General features: G+C 39.1%; 1 protein-coding gene across 1 annotated transcript in view; it reads right to left on the bottom strand.

Annotated features, from left to right (window-relative positions):
• The window catches only part of CMSS1 (cms1 ribosomal small subunit homolog (yeast)), a 30,717-nt gene that overhangs the window by 4,860 nt on the left and 5,987 nt on the right, over positions 1-19,870 (bottom strand). The window contains exons 2-8 of the mRNA XM_014947307.1: positions 14,214-14,314; positions 9,661-9,732; positions 6,892-7,021; positions 4,100-4,159; positions 3,330-3,432; positions 1,822-1,882; positions 864-951 (exon numbers count right to left, since the gene is read on the bottom strand). Coding sequence (XP_014802793.1) covers positions 864-951; positions 1,822-1,882; positions 3,330-3,432; positions 4,100-4,159; positions 6,892-7,021; positions 9,661-9,732; positions 14,214-14,314 — 615 coding nt within the window. The remainder of the gene's footprint in view (positions 1-863; positions 952-1,821; positions 1,883-3,329; positions 3,433-4,099; positions 4,160-6,891; positions 7,022-9,660; positions 9,733-14,213; positions 14,315-19,870) is intronic.

The raw sequence follows: 19,870 nt of genomic DNA, 5'->3' as shown, positions 1-19,870 counted from the left end.
GGGGCACAGGAGAAACATAATTATGCTACTTTTGTACCCTCATTTGGAAGGAATGGTAGAGTCCCCACCCACAGCCAGTCCCTCACAAAGAAACCAGAGTCAGAGCAAAGCAGTGCTTAGGAAGAGAAATGGAAAGAATCACCTTATCATCTTGTTATTTTGTTTGCTTTTCTTGTATACATAACGTCTATTGAGTAAGTAAAACAACTCAAGCTTTGGGAAAAGGAGATTTATACAGAATAATTAATTTCATTACAGTGAAGTCAGAAATAAAATCAAATCAGCAGCAGATCTTTTATCCACCACTCACAGAAGTTTACCCTGAGCTCAGAGTGACATATGATACAATGACTTCTGTCATTATTTCCTCTTGATTTACTTGCAGTGTTTGGTTTCCTGGAGCTTTAAATCTTACATCATGGTTTTGCAATCACTTTCAAGTCAGCATAAATCAGTATTCCTGCCAAAAGAGGAAGTCCCCCACCTCTGCCTGCTCATTACCTGATTTTGTGTGCACGCTGGTTTTGTTTTAATTGGGATCAGATCTAATTGGGATCAGTTCACTGAGCTGCCAAATAGACTCTTGGGTTAGCATAAGAATCAGGAAGGGGGAATAAGCAGGCACAGGGAGGGGGGGAAGTATTACTCTGCCTTTCTCTGGTAATACTGATTTATGCCAGATTAAACTGATCATACAATCAACTACTAGAATCTTGACCTCATTTTGACTGACATAGTAGAAGTGGAGAAATAGAACATTACAGAATCACGTTAACCTAAGTGCTTCAAAAATAATTGAAGTCTCACTTCTCAGCAGACCAGGAATAAGATAACGATGGAGAAAACCCTCCTTGTTCTCCTACCTTGCTCCACTAGTGCTTTTACCCTCCCAGGAGTTCCAACCCCGATGTGGAATACGCCTTTCTCCAACATATTCATCTGTTCTTTGATCTAATTGGAAGAGAGAAAGACAAACCACAGTAAAACCACGATTGTTTTAAAATTTCTCCTCAAAGAGCTGGAAATAAATTCAAGATCTCATATTATCTCTTTCTAGAATACCATCAAGTAACAAATGCTATTTATCTTTCAAACTGTCAAACTGATATATTTGAGAGCAAGTTTAAGAAATATAACAGCCAGCTGGGCATCACAGTTCTTGAGCAGTTCAGTCATTTTCAACTTTAAAAATCCGCTATTGCACCAACTATTTCTGCAGGTGAGAACAGTATCCTTCCTTCAGCATTTCAACAAATTCTCTAGAAATATCTGGAAAACTTACAAAGTTGAATTAGCTCTAAACTCCTTCAAGATGAAAATACTGGAAAAGGGTGAAATAAAGCAAGTGACATTTGTGTGTTTGACAGTATTTATATCAAAAGCCAAATGTCTGCTCATTACCTCCAACATCCCTACAATTTGTGCTCTCCAACAGGTATGGATATTGGGTATTTAGACATCCAACTGGCAAAATGCAAACATAGGTTCTGGTACAGTTTGCTTCTACAAACCTATGTGTGTGAGCCTTCTACTTTAACAGGCAAAAGCCATTTGAATGAGCACCTCAGAGGAATGTGGAACATCTTTAAGACATAGCACATGTATAAGCATCTACATTCTGCACAGGATTGCACCAGAGCCACTGGAGACGGTGTTTGGCTGGATTCCTCAAACTGCAACAATGGGTTACTGAAGGAAGCTCTACCTAGAGAAAGGGACGCTCTAATGCAAGGAGCTATTGCTAAATGCTTTAAAAAGAAAATGGTATGACACTAGTTAGTTGTTTAGTTGTTGTATCAAGTTCCCTTGCAGCTTTCTTACCTTTATGTGCTTTGCAAACAACTTGAGAACTCTGCAGTCTCCTTTAAATGCTGTCATTGACCTAGCAATTAAAGAAAATTGAAAAAGGAAATGCAATCATCAGGGCTGGGATTAAGACCACACAGGAGGAAAGCAAAACTAGCTGGCATTTCTCAGTTTGGTTGAGACACACAGTTCCCCCATGACCCCTGCTTGTACTTTGAACACTATGTACATTCTTGTTTGCTACTTGATCAACAGTGATCAACAACTGGACAAACACAATAGCAGGTATCAGTAGGGGGCAATATTGTTTAGGTAGCTTTTCAGATAATATTTAAAAGTTACGGCTTGTGCTTTCACAACTAACTTAGTTCAAAACTGACTGATCACCAAATTCTAATTAAAAAATACCTCACTGAGATATAGGCGTAAATGAACATGTGTGTGAGAGCACAACAAATGACATCTGTGTATGGACCAATCTGTATTTTACAGCATCTTGCTGCAATGTGGCTGCTGGGAAAACCTAGGCAGTCACAGTTGTTACTGCAGAGATTGCCCAAAACCCAGTTAACAAAAACTAATTTGTATGAAAACCTGACCTGTTTTTTCTGACACTCTGTTTTGGCACATGCTAACTATTCTGTGTTCTGTATTAATCAAGCATTACTTACTTAATGTCATTTAAGACAGCTTTTTCTACATGTATTTTGTAGTGCACCAGATTTTCAATTTTCTATTGTGCAAAGCTAAAGGTTTATATACAAGTAAATGTATAAACAACCTAAGTCTCAGATGGTAATATCTGCATGCAGGGGCTAAGCACTACTGCAACATCTGCCATATCTGTGCTTCCATCTGTGGCACGGAGTCAAACCTCCCAACTCTCCATCTCATGTTTTACTGAGAGATAACCACAGGAAATGAGGTTCGAGGCACAAAAGACAGCCATGAAATCTGTGAGGTATACATTAATTCAAAGTCATCAAGACTTCTGGAATAAGAAGAGGGAGGATAGAGAAGGGAAAAAAGAGGACAAGGACCACTGAAAATGGTCATCTCTGCACAGCAGTTTTGCCAGCCTGAGCCAGCTGAGAAGATGGACACAAACCTGGAGGTGCCCAGGCCAGACACACTTGCTGGCACTTGAGGCCCTGGAATGCCATGTCCTCATTGTCTTTGGTGCAAAATCATGATTTCTTGTGGTGGATCATGATGCTTTATGGGTTTACTCCATTCCCAAATATAACATGTTGCATATTTCCCCCCAATTGGTGACACATTATTTTTGGTTTTAAACAAAAAATAGCACTTCCACGCAACTGAAGTACTAAGTGTTACTTCAGTCTAAAACCAAACACCAGACTCCCACAGTTTAAAGAAGCAAGGGATATTGCATCAGTTTGAGTCAGTGAATTTGTTGGCTAGCAGAGGACAGTGTCCCAGCTTTGCCTTTATGTCTGTGGTTCCAAGACAAAACCTCTGACTGACTGCCAACCTCAACATAACATTTGCTATCGACATACTTGATGAGTTCCAAGGAACGAAGGGCAGAACTGCAGATAACCAGCATCACCACCGACTTCTTCTCCTTGTGGTTTTTACGGAGCTTTGCCCACTTAGGACAGACTGCAACGAAAAAGTCCATGTACACACACACAGAGAAAAGTACCACATGCCACAATTTTAAATTACAAGGGTACACGATAAATGCTGGCCAGCAGCAAGAACACACTGACTTCTATGAGGTCTGGATCTCTGGCAACACTTTCACATTTAGTCATGGCTGAGAAATTGGAAAAATAAAATGCCCAAAATAAATAAAGTACAGAAATACCATATAACTGAACAAATTAGATAAGCATTAAGAATCAACAGTTTGTAAGATGACAAGCCCATTGTCTTCATTTCCCACATAATGTATCAGAGACAACCAGTTGAAAAGATACATTTAGCAGAAGTTCCATATAAATACATATAAAAAAATAAAAATTCTCTTGGTTCATGTCAGTGGAGAGCTACAGGATTTTAACTGTAAGATAATACATACACTTACTTATGAAGTCACAATAAATTACTGACAAATAATCCCTACCAATTAAAAGAAACCATAAAACATTTTGATTTTAAAAAAAAAGAGCCAGAAAAACAAGACCTGTCATGAAGAAAAGAAAAAACCCTTAAAGTTATTAATATTTCATAATTAAAGATATTTGAAGGTGTAGATAAAAACTGCAATACTATTGCATTAACGATGTTTTCATACAGCTTTCATCTCACTTTCATTTTAACTCACTTTCTTTCAGGTATGAAGAAAAACTGTGGGTGAGATCATTGGCTGGCAAAAAACAGGAATCTGAAAACATAAAAGGAAAAAATACTTTTGCTGACGTATTTTTAACAGCAAAAGAAGCACATATGTTTGCAGCATAACCACTAGTTATATCAATGAAATCACAACTCTGTTGAAATCCGTCAATAAATTACCATTTGTGAAACAAAGATTAATGTACACCTCATGTTCAAGAAGCTTTATATTGGATATGCTAATGAAGGTAACATCTCTCAACTCAATTGCAATTCCTTTCTTTTCTCCCATCATAAAAGCCTGAACACAGGGCTGCACAGGTATAATCATGTACCTTAAAAGAAGTTTTCATATGTTTTGACACAATCAACCAAAAGTCTTGGCCAAATGCCTTACAGTCAACCTGCTAGACTGTTCCTCCAATCTACCTATGATGGGATATATTGTAGATCAACCACACAAGTCATACTGTGTAAATGCTGTAACCTACCAACAATCTACCTGTCAATAAGTTTGTTCCTCTTTCTGGCCTTTCATATTGTGGTAATCTACTTAATGATACTGACCCTACTGGTAACAGCTGCACTGCATTTTAATGCCTTCCTCCTTCTTCCTTTCCCACTGAGCACCTGGCTTTTACCTGGTCACTATGTTAACTAGTAAGTTAAAAGCACTCTGTGGCAGACATGCCATTCAACTTTAAACTTCATAGAGAGGCAATGAAGAAAGAGAAGGTCCTAACAGGTTCTTTGGAAGGCCTTTCCATTCTCCAGTGTCTACATAGAAAGTCTAAGTTCTTAAATCAGTGATTAAAATTAGATGGTTTGAAAACTTCCCATCATTGTTAAGGGTCCTTTGCCTGATGGAACAATACTGCTCCCACAGAGCATCAACAACTCTCTCTTCAGGGACCCACATATTTGGCATCATCCTGCATTAAGTACAGCACCTCAGGATGCCTGTCTATGGAATGAGATGTTTGCTGATATATATTAACTAAATTAAGGAGGTTTCCTTACAGGAGTTACTCATGTTCACAGGGATGGTGTGCTGTGCTAACACTGGCAGTGTCAATCCATGACGTCCACTGGAACAGACAGTAGCTGATGACTAGCTGAAGTCCTGCCTGTCTAGTCACTTGAACACTCTCCATCTCTGTATCTTCCATTTAATGGGCCTTGTCTTGCTAAAAGCTTTTAATTTGCACTAATCCCTTTTATTAAATCCAGAGATGGACATTTACTGGGATTTGAGCAGCTGATTTACTTTTAAAATCACATTTAAAAGATGCAGCTGATGCTTGTGGGGAAGGGAGGGGCTACCCTTCCACAAGCACTTGGTGGTAATAGGACAGCTCTTTACATCCACCATGGGCCTTTCCTCCCAGTGGTAAAATATCTTTGTTGTTCTGCTCTTCTGAATAGATTGTCTCATTGTTTCAGAGAGGGGGGGAAAAACACATAGCTCCAGACTGCAGCAAGAGACCACGTTGACTACAAACCTGACCTTCTGCCCTGTGCCAGTTCAGTTAACAAGAACACACAACACCAAGTAGTTGCTTGTTATTTGCTCAGTGCTTTGACGTGAATGACATGACAGCTGTAGAAGTTCATAAACTCCTTGGCACTCCAAGCCTCCAACACCCAGCACAAAAAGAAATAAAAAAATATCTCCATCCAACCCGAGAGCCAATCCATATGGAAATGGGTCACTTCACTCTTTTAATAAGAAAGGAACCAAAGCAATTTATTGTATGTTAAAACCCTAAAGATCTAAAAACATTTAACACAAGCTTTTCAACGCAATCTATATGGATTTTCTCCAGGTTTTCTTGATTCAACAAGAAAGCTGAACTTGCCCCATAGAAATAAAGAAGGGTCAGCCTAGAATCATGGATCTTAAGGAGGAGCATATTTATCTAGAAAGATAGGCCTTAACTTTAAAAGAACGAAACCACTGCTGGTCTAGGAGGCTCCTCTATTGGCCACAGGTCACTAGGAGATCAAGAAGTATCAAAGGTGCATGCAGGTTAGTTACCAGGCCATTTGCTCTTCATGAGCACAACCAACAAATAATGAACAGTGCCTGTGAAATGTCAGCACCTCTTTATGTGCAGAGTTAAGAGGCAGAAAAATTCAATGTTGCCTTCATCTCCAATGCAACCTCCAGCTGACAGAAGCTAAACCTGCTCTGTCCTGCTTTGCCTCTTCTATCACTGGCTCGTAAATGGAGACAGAGTATGGGAAACCAAGAGGGTCCTTGTCATGGTTTAAACTTCACCCCTTCACACTTGGACCAAAACTACCATTTCATGCCGCTCCCTGAAAAAATATTGCATTCAACATCTCACAACCACATCAGAATGATGTCTTATTATTTCTTTGTCTACTCCTGTCAGGCCTTCTATTACACATCTGAATTGACTCGTATAATGCCAGAAACAAAATAGATTTTCACTCTCTCAGCATCTGGGAAGCTATTATTAGGAATCATATAATATCTATTAGAAAAGTGAGCTCCTGAAATTAATGCTTTACAATAAAAGGACACATTTAAACAATGTTTCTTTTAATTTCCATAACTACAAGAACCCTCACATTTATTCCGAAGAAGCTTACATGTCTACTTAAACAGCAAATTAATATACAGTATAAGAAAATATTTCCATAAAAAGTACAAGCCAAGACCTGTCCCCCAAATCCTCTTCCTTCTGCAGAAAAAGAACTCAACAGTATAATGCAAAAACCCATTATTTATCTATTTAATATAGGATAAGTTACCTGAAAGCTTTAGTTCCTCTATTTCAATCACTGAACGGTTTTCACCAAAATGTTGACTAAGCAGATTTTGTAGATCTGCAGGGACACCAGGTTTTGGAGCAGATTTTTCCAGAATATCAGAAATTTTCTTCTAAAAAAAAACCAAGGAAAATGGGTAAGTATGGCATTTCTCTAATTTCTGCTCTTGGGTTAGCTAACAACACTGTAAATAAATGTTCCTCCATAGGTTGGCTCCATTGGCTTAATTACAACTTAATTAGAAAAGCACTTTACAATGGTACGAGATTCCCTTCATCTTTAGTGGGAATGAAGATTTCAGATGCAAGTTCAGATACTTTGATGAGATGGTCTGTGAGCCTGAAGACAAAAAAAACTTGTGCACTCACCTGAAATGCTGCCGTAACAAAAACATAACTGAAAGGTGATTTTGTGAGTTTTGCTATTGTTACACTTAAGTATCAGTTTGAAAATTCAGGGGTTTTTTCACCATTCGTTTTAATTTATTATTCTTAAAGCATAAAACCAGGAATCAAGTGGCTACATAAATCTCGGTTATATTTTGATTAAAACAGGGTAACTAACTATCTTTGGGAAGGAAAGATGGTTAGCTATGTTCACAGAATAATGCAAGTATGATGAAAATGATTTAAAAGCTCACAAAACCAGAAGATGAGCAGAAAGAGTTCGGCAGCTGCTTTGTTCTTCCAAAATGTATAATTTTTTAAACTAAAGTAATAATTTTTAGACCCTGGACATGAGTTCATAATTATTGTGTTTTACACCTTAGGAATGCTGGCAAATAACAGGTCTGAATTTTCACTGAAGTGAATTTTTCCTGTGTATTTCCCCATAATTAAATGGGCCATGGGGGCAGAGTAGTCCAGGATTCCTGTATTCTGAATGATCTGCCAACATTTAAGAAAACAGCAGATTTTCAAAGGCAGGGGAAGCCTGGAGAGAACAGCAAGAACATGCAGCCTCTCTTGTTCTCACTGAGAACTGATTCATTCGTGAAAGGCCAGGTCAAGGTTTCTCAGCTGCATAAGCCAACCTGAACTTGCCTTCACCAGGACGCATGGCAGCACAAGCCCAGAAGTGGAAAGGAGCAGCAGAGTGTGGTTAGGACAGAGCAGTATCATATGCACCTGCATATGGCAAAGTGAGATTTCACAGAGAGATGAGGTGGGCCTGGAAACATTTTTGGCAGCTTTGGAGGGGTGGTGCGTACCTTCAGTGCAAGTTTAGCAGGCTGAGGTCTGAGAGAGCAAAGACCAATGGAAATGTTGAAAACAGCTTTTGCAGGAATTTTAATGTAGGGGACAAATCTCCCATCCCTCTTTTCCTCACTCCATTCTAGTACCTACCACTCCCTCCTTCTCCTCCATTCCTCACCACTCCGTCTCTCCTTCTGGCCCAATACACTCCAAATACTCCCAGAATGGCAGCATAAGGGGCAGAAGGCCAGCAACAGAACCTCTTTGTTGTTCTTCCTGTTGACCAAAAAAGCTCTTCTGCAGCCCCACAACCTGCCTCTTAAGGGACCCACATTTGGGAACCTCTGATTTAGCAGACAGCAAGACAGAACTATCAGGCTCATTTTACTTGGTAATTCAGATTAAGGTGCCGTTCCACAGGACCATTACATCATTCGCTGGGCCACTTGGTTCCTTCAGGAAAATTATGGCCCTCTGGAGGGGAGAAGCCTGATACTAACAAGAAATTCCATAAGAGCAAGAGCAAGGACACCTGAGCAAACTCTCCTCCTTCAAGGAGAGCTGTGGGGATATGTTCCTCATGCAGGAAGTTTTATTATTTTTCTTCCAATTCATTCCAGATGCTTAAAAGCAAAGGGTTTTATCCCCCCCTCCTTTTCCTTATTTTTGGAGAAAGCGCTTTGTTTGGAACCCATAGATCAATCTGATAAATATTTCCTGATGGGTTTTTTGACAGGCTGTGTGTGTCAACCTAGTGGCGTAGCTCCACTGAAACCAAAGGTGTAACTAAGCGCCTATTGTTTGCCTGAGAATGAGGTCGTTTTGTTAGGTCTGGTTCACCACTCTCTGTTGTGGGATGCTTTCAGTCTGGTAGGAGTGGAACAAGTACCGTGGCCATTTCTGCCAGAGCTGCATTTAAAGCTAAATCCCACTCTTCCCTTTTCCCATTCCCTGGATGATTAAGAGGCCTGACATAATATAAAAAGGCCACCTCTCAGCCTTATGAGGGAGCCAACTATTTACAGTCTGTCCTGGAAGACAATGAACTTGCCTGGTGCCATATAATTTCCATCTAGACTGCAGAGTGTGTTTGTTGTTGAGGGTGAGGATGGAGCATGGCCAGAGGGACAATATGGAGTATTTATTTATATACTTAGGCTAGGAGGAAAAGAGAGAACAAGGACAGTTCTTGGCTTAAAAGATGTAACAGCAGCTGGAGCCTGACCACACTACGGAAACGGGGCAGATTCTGCAGCAACTGAAATTCCACCTTTCTTTGATGCAGTTTACATTTTCCTGGTGTGCAACACCTGTGAGTGGGCTGTAGACACACACAACCCTTGAGCAGAGTACAGACACAATGCCACAGTTCAGGTTGGGAATGGGTGTTTTGAGTGAAGTCAAAAAAAGTAGGCATTTCTATTCTTCTCTAACAGAGGCTGCAACATTAGGACAACATGACTTCTCACTGTCACAGAGATGGCCCACTTCTGAATCTTGCAATAGCACACACACCCAGTGCCCAATCCCCATATGCACTCTAGGACATTCATACCTTCTTTCTCCTCTTCGCCTTTACAGTGCTCTCTTGTTTTTCTTCAGGCTGACTTAGAAAACATTCTGTAGGCTGCACAGCACATATTAAAAAAAAAAAAAAAAGGAAGAAAAAAGGATTCAACATCAGATATCTGATCACCTGGGGGGGAAAATAAGTCACCAAAGGGAGGTAAGAGGGGATACATAAAGCATAACATCGGGTTAGGGAAAAATAAACAAAACCAAGCTTCCCCACCTGTAGAAGGGATCAAATTCTTACTGTTACATTTACTCGGAATATACAGATTTTGGAATTGAGATCTCTGTTGCTGTAACCAAGAGGGGGATAAACAAACAGAAAATTGAAACATACAGGTTGTAGTCACAATTCCGTAAAGTGGTGAAGAGTAAGTTTTGATACATTAAAAAAATCAAGATGAAAAAATGAACAAAACCTTTCAGAAACGTTGTGGTTTTTAGTCTATATTATTGTGTGTGATTTTTTTTCCCTGAACTTTGCCAATAGTGCTCTAAAATAACTAAGGTCTAAGGTGAGCATCACCACTTAACTGGGCAAGAATAATTGGAAACAATCATGCTCTGGATTTCCTTTTACATTTGTAATGCAAAATTTACAAAAACATGTTTCAAATTTGTTCTGCCCCATTCTTGCTTTGTCTCCTCGTAGCAGACAGGGTCAAATACATACAAGAAAAATAAATGGTGCATTTCAGAATAATCTTCATCCAACATGTGTTGCTATTATTAACCCTCTTTTGTGCCTGAGTGAGCAGGCTGAATTGGTCCATTTGCACCAAAGTCCCTGTTCACATAAATCAGGGTTAGGACTTGTCTTTAGCCACCTAAAGTTGTCCAAAACAGAGGAAGAGAGGCACAGGCTTTCCTTGTTTTGAGCACAGCAATTCTTTTTTCTTTTGCTTTCTTAGGGACTTCCACTTCATGGAAACACAAATTAATCTATACAGACGGGCTTTAGAGCTTCATAAGTATCTTGATGAACAGCAACGGGAAAATAGGCTGAGCCACAGGAAAGGGCTCCTTGATACTAGGATGCATTTGGCTGGAAAAAATTGCTCCTGTGAGAAACTGTGGAGAAGTGTCATCACACAGAGCATTAAAAGCTCAGGAACAGCAAATCCAGTGGTGGTCCCTGGGGAAAGCCTGGAAGAAAAGTATCAGCAGAAGAGGGAGCCCAGTCGAAAGCCAGAGAATGTGCGCTGTTCCCTCGTGAGGGCACCTTCAAAAGGTCAAGAGGGCCAAAGGAAAGCTACAGAAGTTCAGAATATCTGAGCCTTTCCAAACCCTCCTTGCCCTCCCCACTCTCTTAACAGGAGGAACACTTAATGACAACTGGTACTATATGACCCTACCCAGCACATTTGTGCCTTTCCAAACCTACTCTCATATAATTATCAGAAACATTGTGTGGAGTTCAATTGTTCCTATGCCTACATTCCCCTTTTTCTCCCCGCTTCCCTGGCTAATTTAGTTAGAAAAACCAGGAAATCACCATGCTCAACACAAACAACTGAACTATTGCTTTCTCCTGCCTTCTGTGCCATGATGCAACCACAGCCACTGCACTTGCAAAGGCAGTAGAACTGTATAGATGTGGCCCTGAAACTGGCTGAAGTTTGAAATTATACTTAGGAATTACCAGAGAAGATTTGGCTGGGTACAGCCCACAAAGCATTCTACAACTAGGGCTGGAATATAATGTAGCCTGGATCAATGCCCACCCACAAGAAGATGTGACAGGGACCATATCTTGTCTCAACAACAGATCTGTCCCTTTCATTTTCTTAGATATAAACAAGTATTATTTTCACTAGAAATCAAGGGAATGACTGCAAATAGAAATTCACTTCAGCTAACAAAATCATCCCAGGGTTAACATGAACTTTTATTTTTGGTTTGTTTCTTTTTTAAAAATCTCTGTTCTGACTCTGATTCAAGTCCTTTTAAAACACAACCTTACGTTTCTTCATTCCTGTCCCTGCCATTAGCATTCCCAGACATCGAGCGTGAAACAGACCTACTCTCTGCCTTCAGTTCCTGCTCTACCCTTACGCATCCCAGCTGTCCATAGATACTCAAGGACCACTTGTCATGTGTTTTAATAATGAATTCCATGTTCAAGATCGTATTTTATACAGAGGACAAGCCTTTGGATTGATTTAGTCAAGGGATACTACCAAGCAATAGAAGAGCCAGAAAGGGGCAAACCTGAATCTCTTTCCTCCAGTAGAATATCAGATTCCCTATCCTAGGAAGTGCTACTGGCTCTTTCAGCATAATGAAAAATGCCACTCATTCATTTTGGGCCCATTTCTCCCTTCATATACATTGTGAACTGTTTTATATAAATCTGCAAAACACTCCCAACCTGTATCTGCATGACAAGAGAATAAAGCTGTGCCACAGAGCTGAAAAATTTTCTCTAAGAGAAACCAAATTTTCTCACTGATAACCCTTCCTTCAGATGTTTAAAAGTATCACCAAATTCCATGGCTTCATTTTTAAAGGCAGTACATAACCCTTTTTTTCAACAGCAACAGAAGTCCACAGCAGGCTTCTAGTCAAAGCCTTGCTTACTCAGAGAAACACGTTAAGATTATCATCACTCAAAACTATCTCCTTTAAAGAGGCATATATATATGTGGGCATAGTATACTATTAGCCCAGTAATAATAAGTCCACTTTATTCAGACATTAAAAATAATACCGTAACAAAAAGAGAAACTTTATGGTGGTGAATGGCCATAAACTTACACCTCTTTGATGATCTGCAGTCTAAAATATTTAGGCATCTGATCTAGACTGAACTTCTGACCCTTATCTGAATGTTATTGCCTACCTATGCATGCAATAGCTCTTTGCATGCCATCGTTAAGAAAAGGTCATTTGCATGTTTTTCTTATGCAAGACACAAAGCAGACAACCTACTGTTTTTTGACATGGCTCCCTTGTGTTTTTATGCTATTTTTACATGGAAGTTCTTAAAATGCAGAAAACAGGAAATTTATGCAGAGACCATTGATTTATGAACTAAAATATCATAAATTCCTTGTTTATTAATCATAGGCAGAATATAAAATATTTCCTGTATTATATTTCTAACAATTTTTTTTATTCTTTATATGTTGCCAAGTTACTGGAAATTCAAATGTAGAGTGAAAACATTCTTGCATGTGTGTGTGAAAGTTTACATTCTAGGTCAGACACATACTCTGACTTCTGGAGTTTGGGACAAAGTAAACACATCAATGTGCCATTCAGATTGGAGGCAAATTATTCATTTCATTGTAAGCCTGAGGACAGCCTGCAGACCAGAAACATAACATATTTGGTTGTCTCCTGACTGGCTTTAAAGTGCCGAGTCCCCTGCAAAAAAGCTTCCAGCCTGTGAATAAGGCAGGGATGAGCAAAATGGGTTATGTTATATGCACCTTGGCAGGATAATCTGTGTTTGTTATCCTTTCTATTATTCTCATAGAAAGAGCAAAACAACCCCTATAAACAAACCAACTCAATTTAGTTCCAAATGCTTAAGTGAAGGTAATAATGATTAAAAAGTGGCTCCATGGGCATGTACAAAGGCAATACAGCTTTCTCCTGTATTGCTCGGTCTTCTCTTTCCTGATCAAAACGTGGAACGAGTTCAGACATTTAGCTTGCTTCACCTTTGGTCTCCTTGGAAAGACACCCAAAAGCATAGTAATTGCTACTGTGTTGTTTACACTTCTCTGTTACAAAAAAAGAACATCCCTGCAAATGGTTTTCACTTGGGCAACTGCCTAGACATCACACAGTGAACTTACTATTGACTTAGGGGTCAAAATTAATATCCATAATCTCAAGGAGAGATAGCTTCCAATGTTATTTCAGCTCTCTGACAGCCATTCAGTCAACTCTCCTTAACAATATCAGGAAGGCAGAAGAAATTTACTTTCAAACAAGAGACTTCTTTAGCTGTTGTCTAGATGACTCTTTTTTGCTCGAGTTGGGGTGATGATGTCTGTCAAAGACTTTGCTGCCTTTTCCTTGGCATACTCCATGTAATGCTGACAACGCAGTTCCCACTGTTTTTAAAGGAAGTTTTTAGTAGTGCAAGGCTCTGAAAACATCACTCAACGTAGAAATTCTTCTTCACTTGGACCTTGTACTGGGAACATGCTTGGGTAGAGACGCTGTGCAACATTTAAATATAGCTTTCAAGACCTTGTGTGTGCAGCAAAAGGGAAAAAATGAAAGGGGAAGGACACTCAGTAGCACCATCCAGGCTTTTCTCACTACGCAGTCACTTTGTAGGAGACAGGCCTGGCAATCTCAACACAAAAATCTCTCATTCAAAACAAGACTGAAGTTATTATTGAAATGTAATGGAACATGTTTGCTTTCAAATAAGGCAAAATAATTTAATAAAACAATCTTATTACATTAACAGATCAGACAAAAAGTGAAGAAAAGTATCCCTTTACTGAATGAGAGGGGACCATGCTTCCCTACACATTACTATCTATGGTCTACACAATTGCTAAATTTACAAACCTGCTTTCTTTTCTTTGTCACAGCGGGTTTGGAATCCACATCTTGATGTGTCGCTGTCCTGTTATCACTTGCTTTCTCAATAGCTTCATCATCTGAAGGATCTAATGAGAAAAAAAGAAGGGGCTTTGTTACTGTTTTTCAAATCCATCTCCTGTCTTTGCATTCAAAAATAAGGAGAAAATTTTCAGCTGAAAGCTTGTCACAATACTACAATCTCAAGACTTGCAGTAAGTACAACTATAATAGAATTTTTTATCATTTTAGAACACTGGCATTTGAAATGTCCCAGGTTTCCTCTCCTCTTCACAGTATTACATCTGGCAAGCAATATATTTCTCTGTCTTTCTGGAATGCTGTACAGTTGGTGCCAGATGCAGCATCACAGGTAGAAATATCTAATCTTTCCAAAACCTCCCTTGAATTAAGCTAAGCAGCGAACAATGAAAGAAGATGTTTTTGATAAACTACATGTCAAGTTGCATGACATCTCTCTGCAGTATTTCAAAACAAGGAAAACATAATCTGGGATCCGTAGCACTGCACTCACCATATATAATTATAGACCTATCTCATTAGACCCCAAAACAAGCAATAGCACTGGTACTGAAAACTAATGCCACTACGATTCATTGGATCACTGTAAAAATACATCTTTCTTGCTAACTTTGCAGATGCTTCTTTCAGAATAAGTCATCTCCTCCTACTGAAAAACCCTTACAGATGATGGAAGGAAAAAAAATAAATCAAACCAAACACACACAAAAATGCACACAGAAAAAACCTCCCAGCCTCCACCTAAAAGCCAAAATGCCTTACTGACACCAATTATGTACAAGAGGAGAAATTGCAAGATTGCTAAATGTCCTATTGTATAAAAATATATGCAAACATTTTCTGCAAGTACATTTTAATTGTGTGTCTCTTACTTCAGTAACAATTAGGCAAAGGCACCGTTCCCAAAGTTTAAGCAGAATGTCCGCAAGACTAAAAAAGGCTTATGTTTTGAAAGAAAACTATTTAAATTAAGATGTTTTTTCTACTCATTATCTTCATTTCTTATCTACAGTGAGCCTTTTGGGGAAAAAAAATATCCACAACAGTTCCCTCTAATAGTACTATATTAGTGCTTGAGATGTTGTATTCAAACACAGAAGTTTCTGCTGAGGTCTGAATTAGTTCCCTGATCATTGCCAGAAGCATTATCATCCATTGAACTGAGTAATTTGAACTGAATAGTTCAATTTCTGTATCAGGAATATTTCCGCCCAACAGATACTAAGTCATTGTTGCACTCTCCTGTATTCTGAATCTGTAAATTGACAGCTTCATGATTAAGTTATTTCTTTTGAATGAAGAGGAACAGTATGATTTCTTATGCGTCATCCCAAGTGTGGATGATGTAACTACATCTATACAATCACTAGCTGTGAGCAGAATAAACTGATGGCCAGAGAACACGAGAGAGAAAAAATCAACTATGGCTGATATTTACTAATTCCATGTTGAAATAGGTACCTGTTGAAAAGATAGAAGTGAAAGGATATGTGAAAGATATGTCAAAGGATTTAAGTGAAACTTAAGAAAAAGGATATGAATGGGAAAAAGAAATCTTCGTTCATCCACAAGTACAACATGATATATTATAAGGCAATAAGGCAGTGGCTTTGAAAATCCTAATGTGACAGAACAGATGACAAAATGGGTACATATATATGCTTGGAAAGATACCATCTTGTAACTTCCACGCTTTTTCCCACTTTGAAAAGCTTGTGTAACAGTCAGCATCCTCAAGTTGGGTCAGGACAGCTGTTAAGAGTTGAAAAACGTTTGGGAAGTTAAAAGCTACCAAGTGAAGAAAATCAATGAATGTTACAGCAGGTTGGATGTTGCTTGTCATGAAACTTAACTTCTCAAAGAACATGAGCAAGGGAGGTGACATGACTAAATCTCAAACTCACTTGTACACTAGGAAATATATGGCACTGATCTCCATGAGTTGCCCTCATTAGCTATTTTCCCTCTCTTCTTAGGAACAAACTCAGTTTGATCAACTCTTCTTCTGAGCTGCCATTTGGATCATGAGCAAGAAGAATGAGCAGCCATCCCCAGTATGACTGCCACTTTTGCTAGAACATCACTACATCATTGTTACTGTCCCAAGAGCGTTGATCAGACTAAAGATGAAAAAGGTGTTGTGAGAGAGTTTATTGGCCACCAGAAGTAGAAAGGAAAGAGTGCTGAAAAATCACATCATCAAGCATACTCCTGAAAGTTTAAAATGTTTCTTGGTAACTCAGTCCATTACCATGGGCTTGTTTCCTTCCATAAGACCCTTCCTCTGGCAAATTTCTTGCGCTGCATTTTGATGGAGCAGCTTCTGCGTTTGAGAACCCACCACTGACTTCTGTCACTTCTGCCCTGATTTCAGAGATACTGGAGGACTGACAGCTTTTAAACACACCAGCTCCACACCCCCAGGGTCCTGATATATAAATGAAGTGCATGAAACAAGTCAGAACTAACTGCCTCTACCCCTCTTGTTCACAGTGACCGAGCCTCAAACACCCATTCCAGAGTATTTCTGTGCATGTCTCACTGAATTGAATTGCTGAGCCAGCTCTTTATCAGCATATTTATTTCACATTGGAAATGAACGAGAATTACATGAAATAGATTCATGGGAAGCTGCCTGTGATCTTTAAGCATTCCTTCTTAAATCCCACTTGGCATGCTCTGAAAGGCAAACAGGAGTCATCTAAGTTTTAAATAACCTCTTCTCTTTCTCATAACGAAAAGACACATGGCTAGCAATAGCAATCTAAAACTGGACAAATGGTTTCCATGATCTGAAATAGCCTGACAAACAATGTACCACCTGTTCACTGCCCATCTGAGTTTTGGACTGCCCTTCGTGATGCAACGTCCTCCGCTCTCAGCAAGAAGCAAGAGAACAAATGTCCAGCTCCAGTCTCAACAAACATCTGTGGAAACAGTTCAAACTTAAGCATCGTTTTGCAGTACCTGAGTATTTTTATTTGATACAACAGGAGAACTTTTCATCTGTTCCAAAACCTGCCACTCACGTCCCAGTCGAGACAGCAGCTAGTTTTGAGCTGTCATTGTTTGTGACACCATGTCAGCTCCTGTGACGACAGGAGCATTTTGTTATGGGCATCAAAGTACCACAGGCCAGATTCTGCCAACCATACTCACATTAAACAGCGCACCTTCCTCTTGCAAATAGCTACCTTGATGTCAGCAGGGTTATTCACAGACTAAATCATAACTCAATGCACCCAGCTCACAGATCCCAAACACATCTGTACGAGAGCAGCACTGCTTGCCCTGCTTTGAGGCGTCAAGCTGCCAGAACAGGAGAGTGCACAAATCCTTCCTTAATAATCAACTGGAGCAAATGCAGAACCCAATTGATTAATACAACGCTGACTTTCATCTCCCTTGTGGTGCAAACGAGCCAGCAGGCGGGCGCTGATGGAATACGCTGCTGAAGGGGTGATGTTGTTCAGCACAGCATTCCTCTGCATCTGCCTTCCTGCGACGTACGGACCTTATGCAACCACAAGGTTGTCAAAGACGACTGAATGGTCACGTAATGCTCTCAATATAGATAAATAAATGTGAATTCCACGGCACTTTTTTTTTTTCCCTTCAGTATTACATCAGCGGCATGGCACATACTAACAGGCTTCCCAGTCATTAGGTATTTATATTTGATTTTATTTTGAATCATGCTGAAATTGAAATAGTTATTTATACTTAACACACACACATATATGAATTAGATTGTCTCATTTATGATATTAATCACTACTTAAAATCATTCAGTGCAATGGCTTCTAACTTCTTTCAAATTTAATATTGATATATATATGCATATTGATGTACTTAGAAGTGTATTAGATATATACACATACACATCTATATTAATACATACACATGTCTGCATATTTATGTACATGCACATAAATAAATAAATAAGCACACAGATATTTAGATAATTGAACAGGTTCCTTTAGTCATTCACCTTTATTAACTACTATAGTCACAAAGAATGCACATTTGCTTGGTTATTTATACTAGTATTTTTAAAGGCAGACAAGACCTTAATGATATATAGGAGGTAATGACACATGCTTTGATGTAAATGCAATTTTGATCATACAAAATAGCTAGTTCATATAAAATTGTGTTTGCTAGGCTGATTCACTGTGACAGAGACTTCTGACCTTCATATGCCACTTGTCTACTCTGAAGTACTTAATAAAGGAGTTATAGTGACCACAACATAAATAGTTATTTCTTTTAAGGACTAAGGCTGACTGAAAAAGTGAAACTCTTCTCGGCAGCACACCTCTGAATGCCCCCAAGTTGCAACTGAAAAGGAACAGAAAATAATCTTAAAATTCTTTGGAAAATGTGACCTGTGATGCTAGCCAGCCTACAAATGAAATAAAGATAAAGGAAGCTCACAGAAATGATAGCAGCTATCAGAAGTTCCTCACAGGAAGAGAGGAGGAAGAGAAGAGAAGGACTTTCTTGAGAAAGAAAGGAGGCATGGTGCATACAACTCTTCATAATATAGAAATAATGAGCATCTAATTAAAAAGAAAGCTCAGAATAGAAAAATATTCTTTTGTGTGCATACCCAATGATAAGTGAGGGAATAATTTCCATTAGGTTTTTGTTTTTATCTGGAAACTACAAGAGATCAGACATCTATTTTGTATCCAGAAGAGCCCCACTGACACAGGCCAGTACAGGGCAGGTTCATTTCTTACCGTTAAACTAATCTCTGTGATGAACTTTGGAGGGAATCTGCTGTATGTGTCCATGGAGGGAGACTCTCTCAACTTTTATTTTATGTATCTGTCATTGCCCACAGTCAGAGGCAGAAGAGTCCCTGTGTTGAACAGAAATCCCTGCTTTCTCCCTTATGCTCCCACCAGGGCTACATATCAGTACTAAACTGGAATTACATGAAAAAAAAGTTTGTATATAATGCACTATTGCCAATTTTATTGCCCCCCTCCTGCTTTTGTCCCCCTCCTGCCAACTTCCATCCTTCTCTGACTGTTCTAATATCACCTCATATCTGAAACCAGACTTTAAATAGGGCCTGTGTTTTCTAACAAAAAACCCTGTATGTCATGGAAATAGGTTTTATATTTGCTATGCTCTCTTTCTAGTTTCAGTTATGTTACAGGAAAGTATGCGTTTGCCATTACTCTGTAGGTGGTAGTTGGGCACGCTATGGTGGTTCAAATTCAGGCTGCTTTGCAGGCTGTTTTTATTTGTTGGTTGATTATAAACAGTACTGATGTGTGTTCGTTAATCTGGGGGGAAAATACTTCTCAGGGCTCAGCAGATTAAAAAATATTTGATGCTGAGTAAAATGCCAAGTGTGTTGAGTGCATCCCTAGGTTTAATTGCCATTTAAGATTCCTTTTCTTTGGGAGGAAGGGAAGAGAGGGGCAGAGAGAAGGTCAAGGAAAAGAACAGAATTGAAGTCTGAGACTTCCTTATTATTCTTATAGTTTTGCCATTAAAAATTGGCCTAAATCTTCAGTGAATCAGATTAAGTAATCTTAATGTCAATGCACTACTTTGAATTTTTCTCACTGCATGTCCCATCAGGT

The sequence above is a fragment of the Calidris pugnax genome, unplaced genomic scaffold (genome assembly GCF_001431845.1).
Source record: "Calidris pugnax isolate Ruff unplaced genomic scaffold, ASM143184v1 scaffold95, whole genome shotgun sequence".
In the NCBI taxonomy this organism is placed as follows: Eukaryota; Metazoa; Chordata; class Aves; order Charadriiformes; family Scolopacidae; genus Calidris; species Calidris pugnax.
The sequence above is the reverse complement of the archived record's forward strand: the minus strand, read 5'-3'. Positions and strand labels throughout refer to the sequence as shown.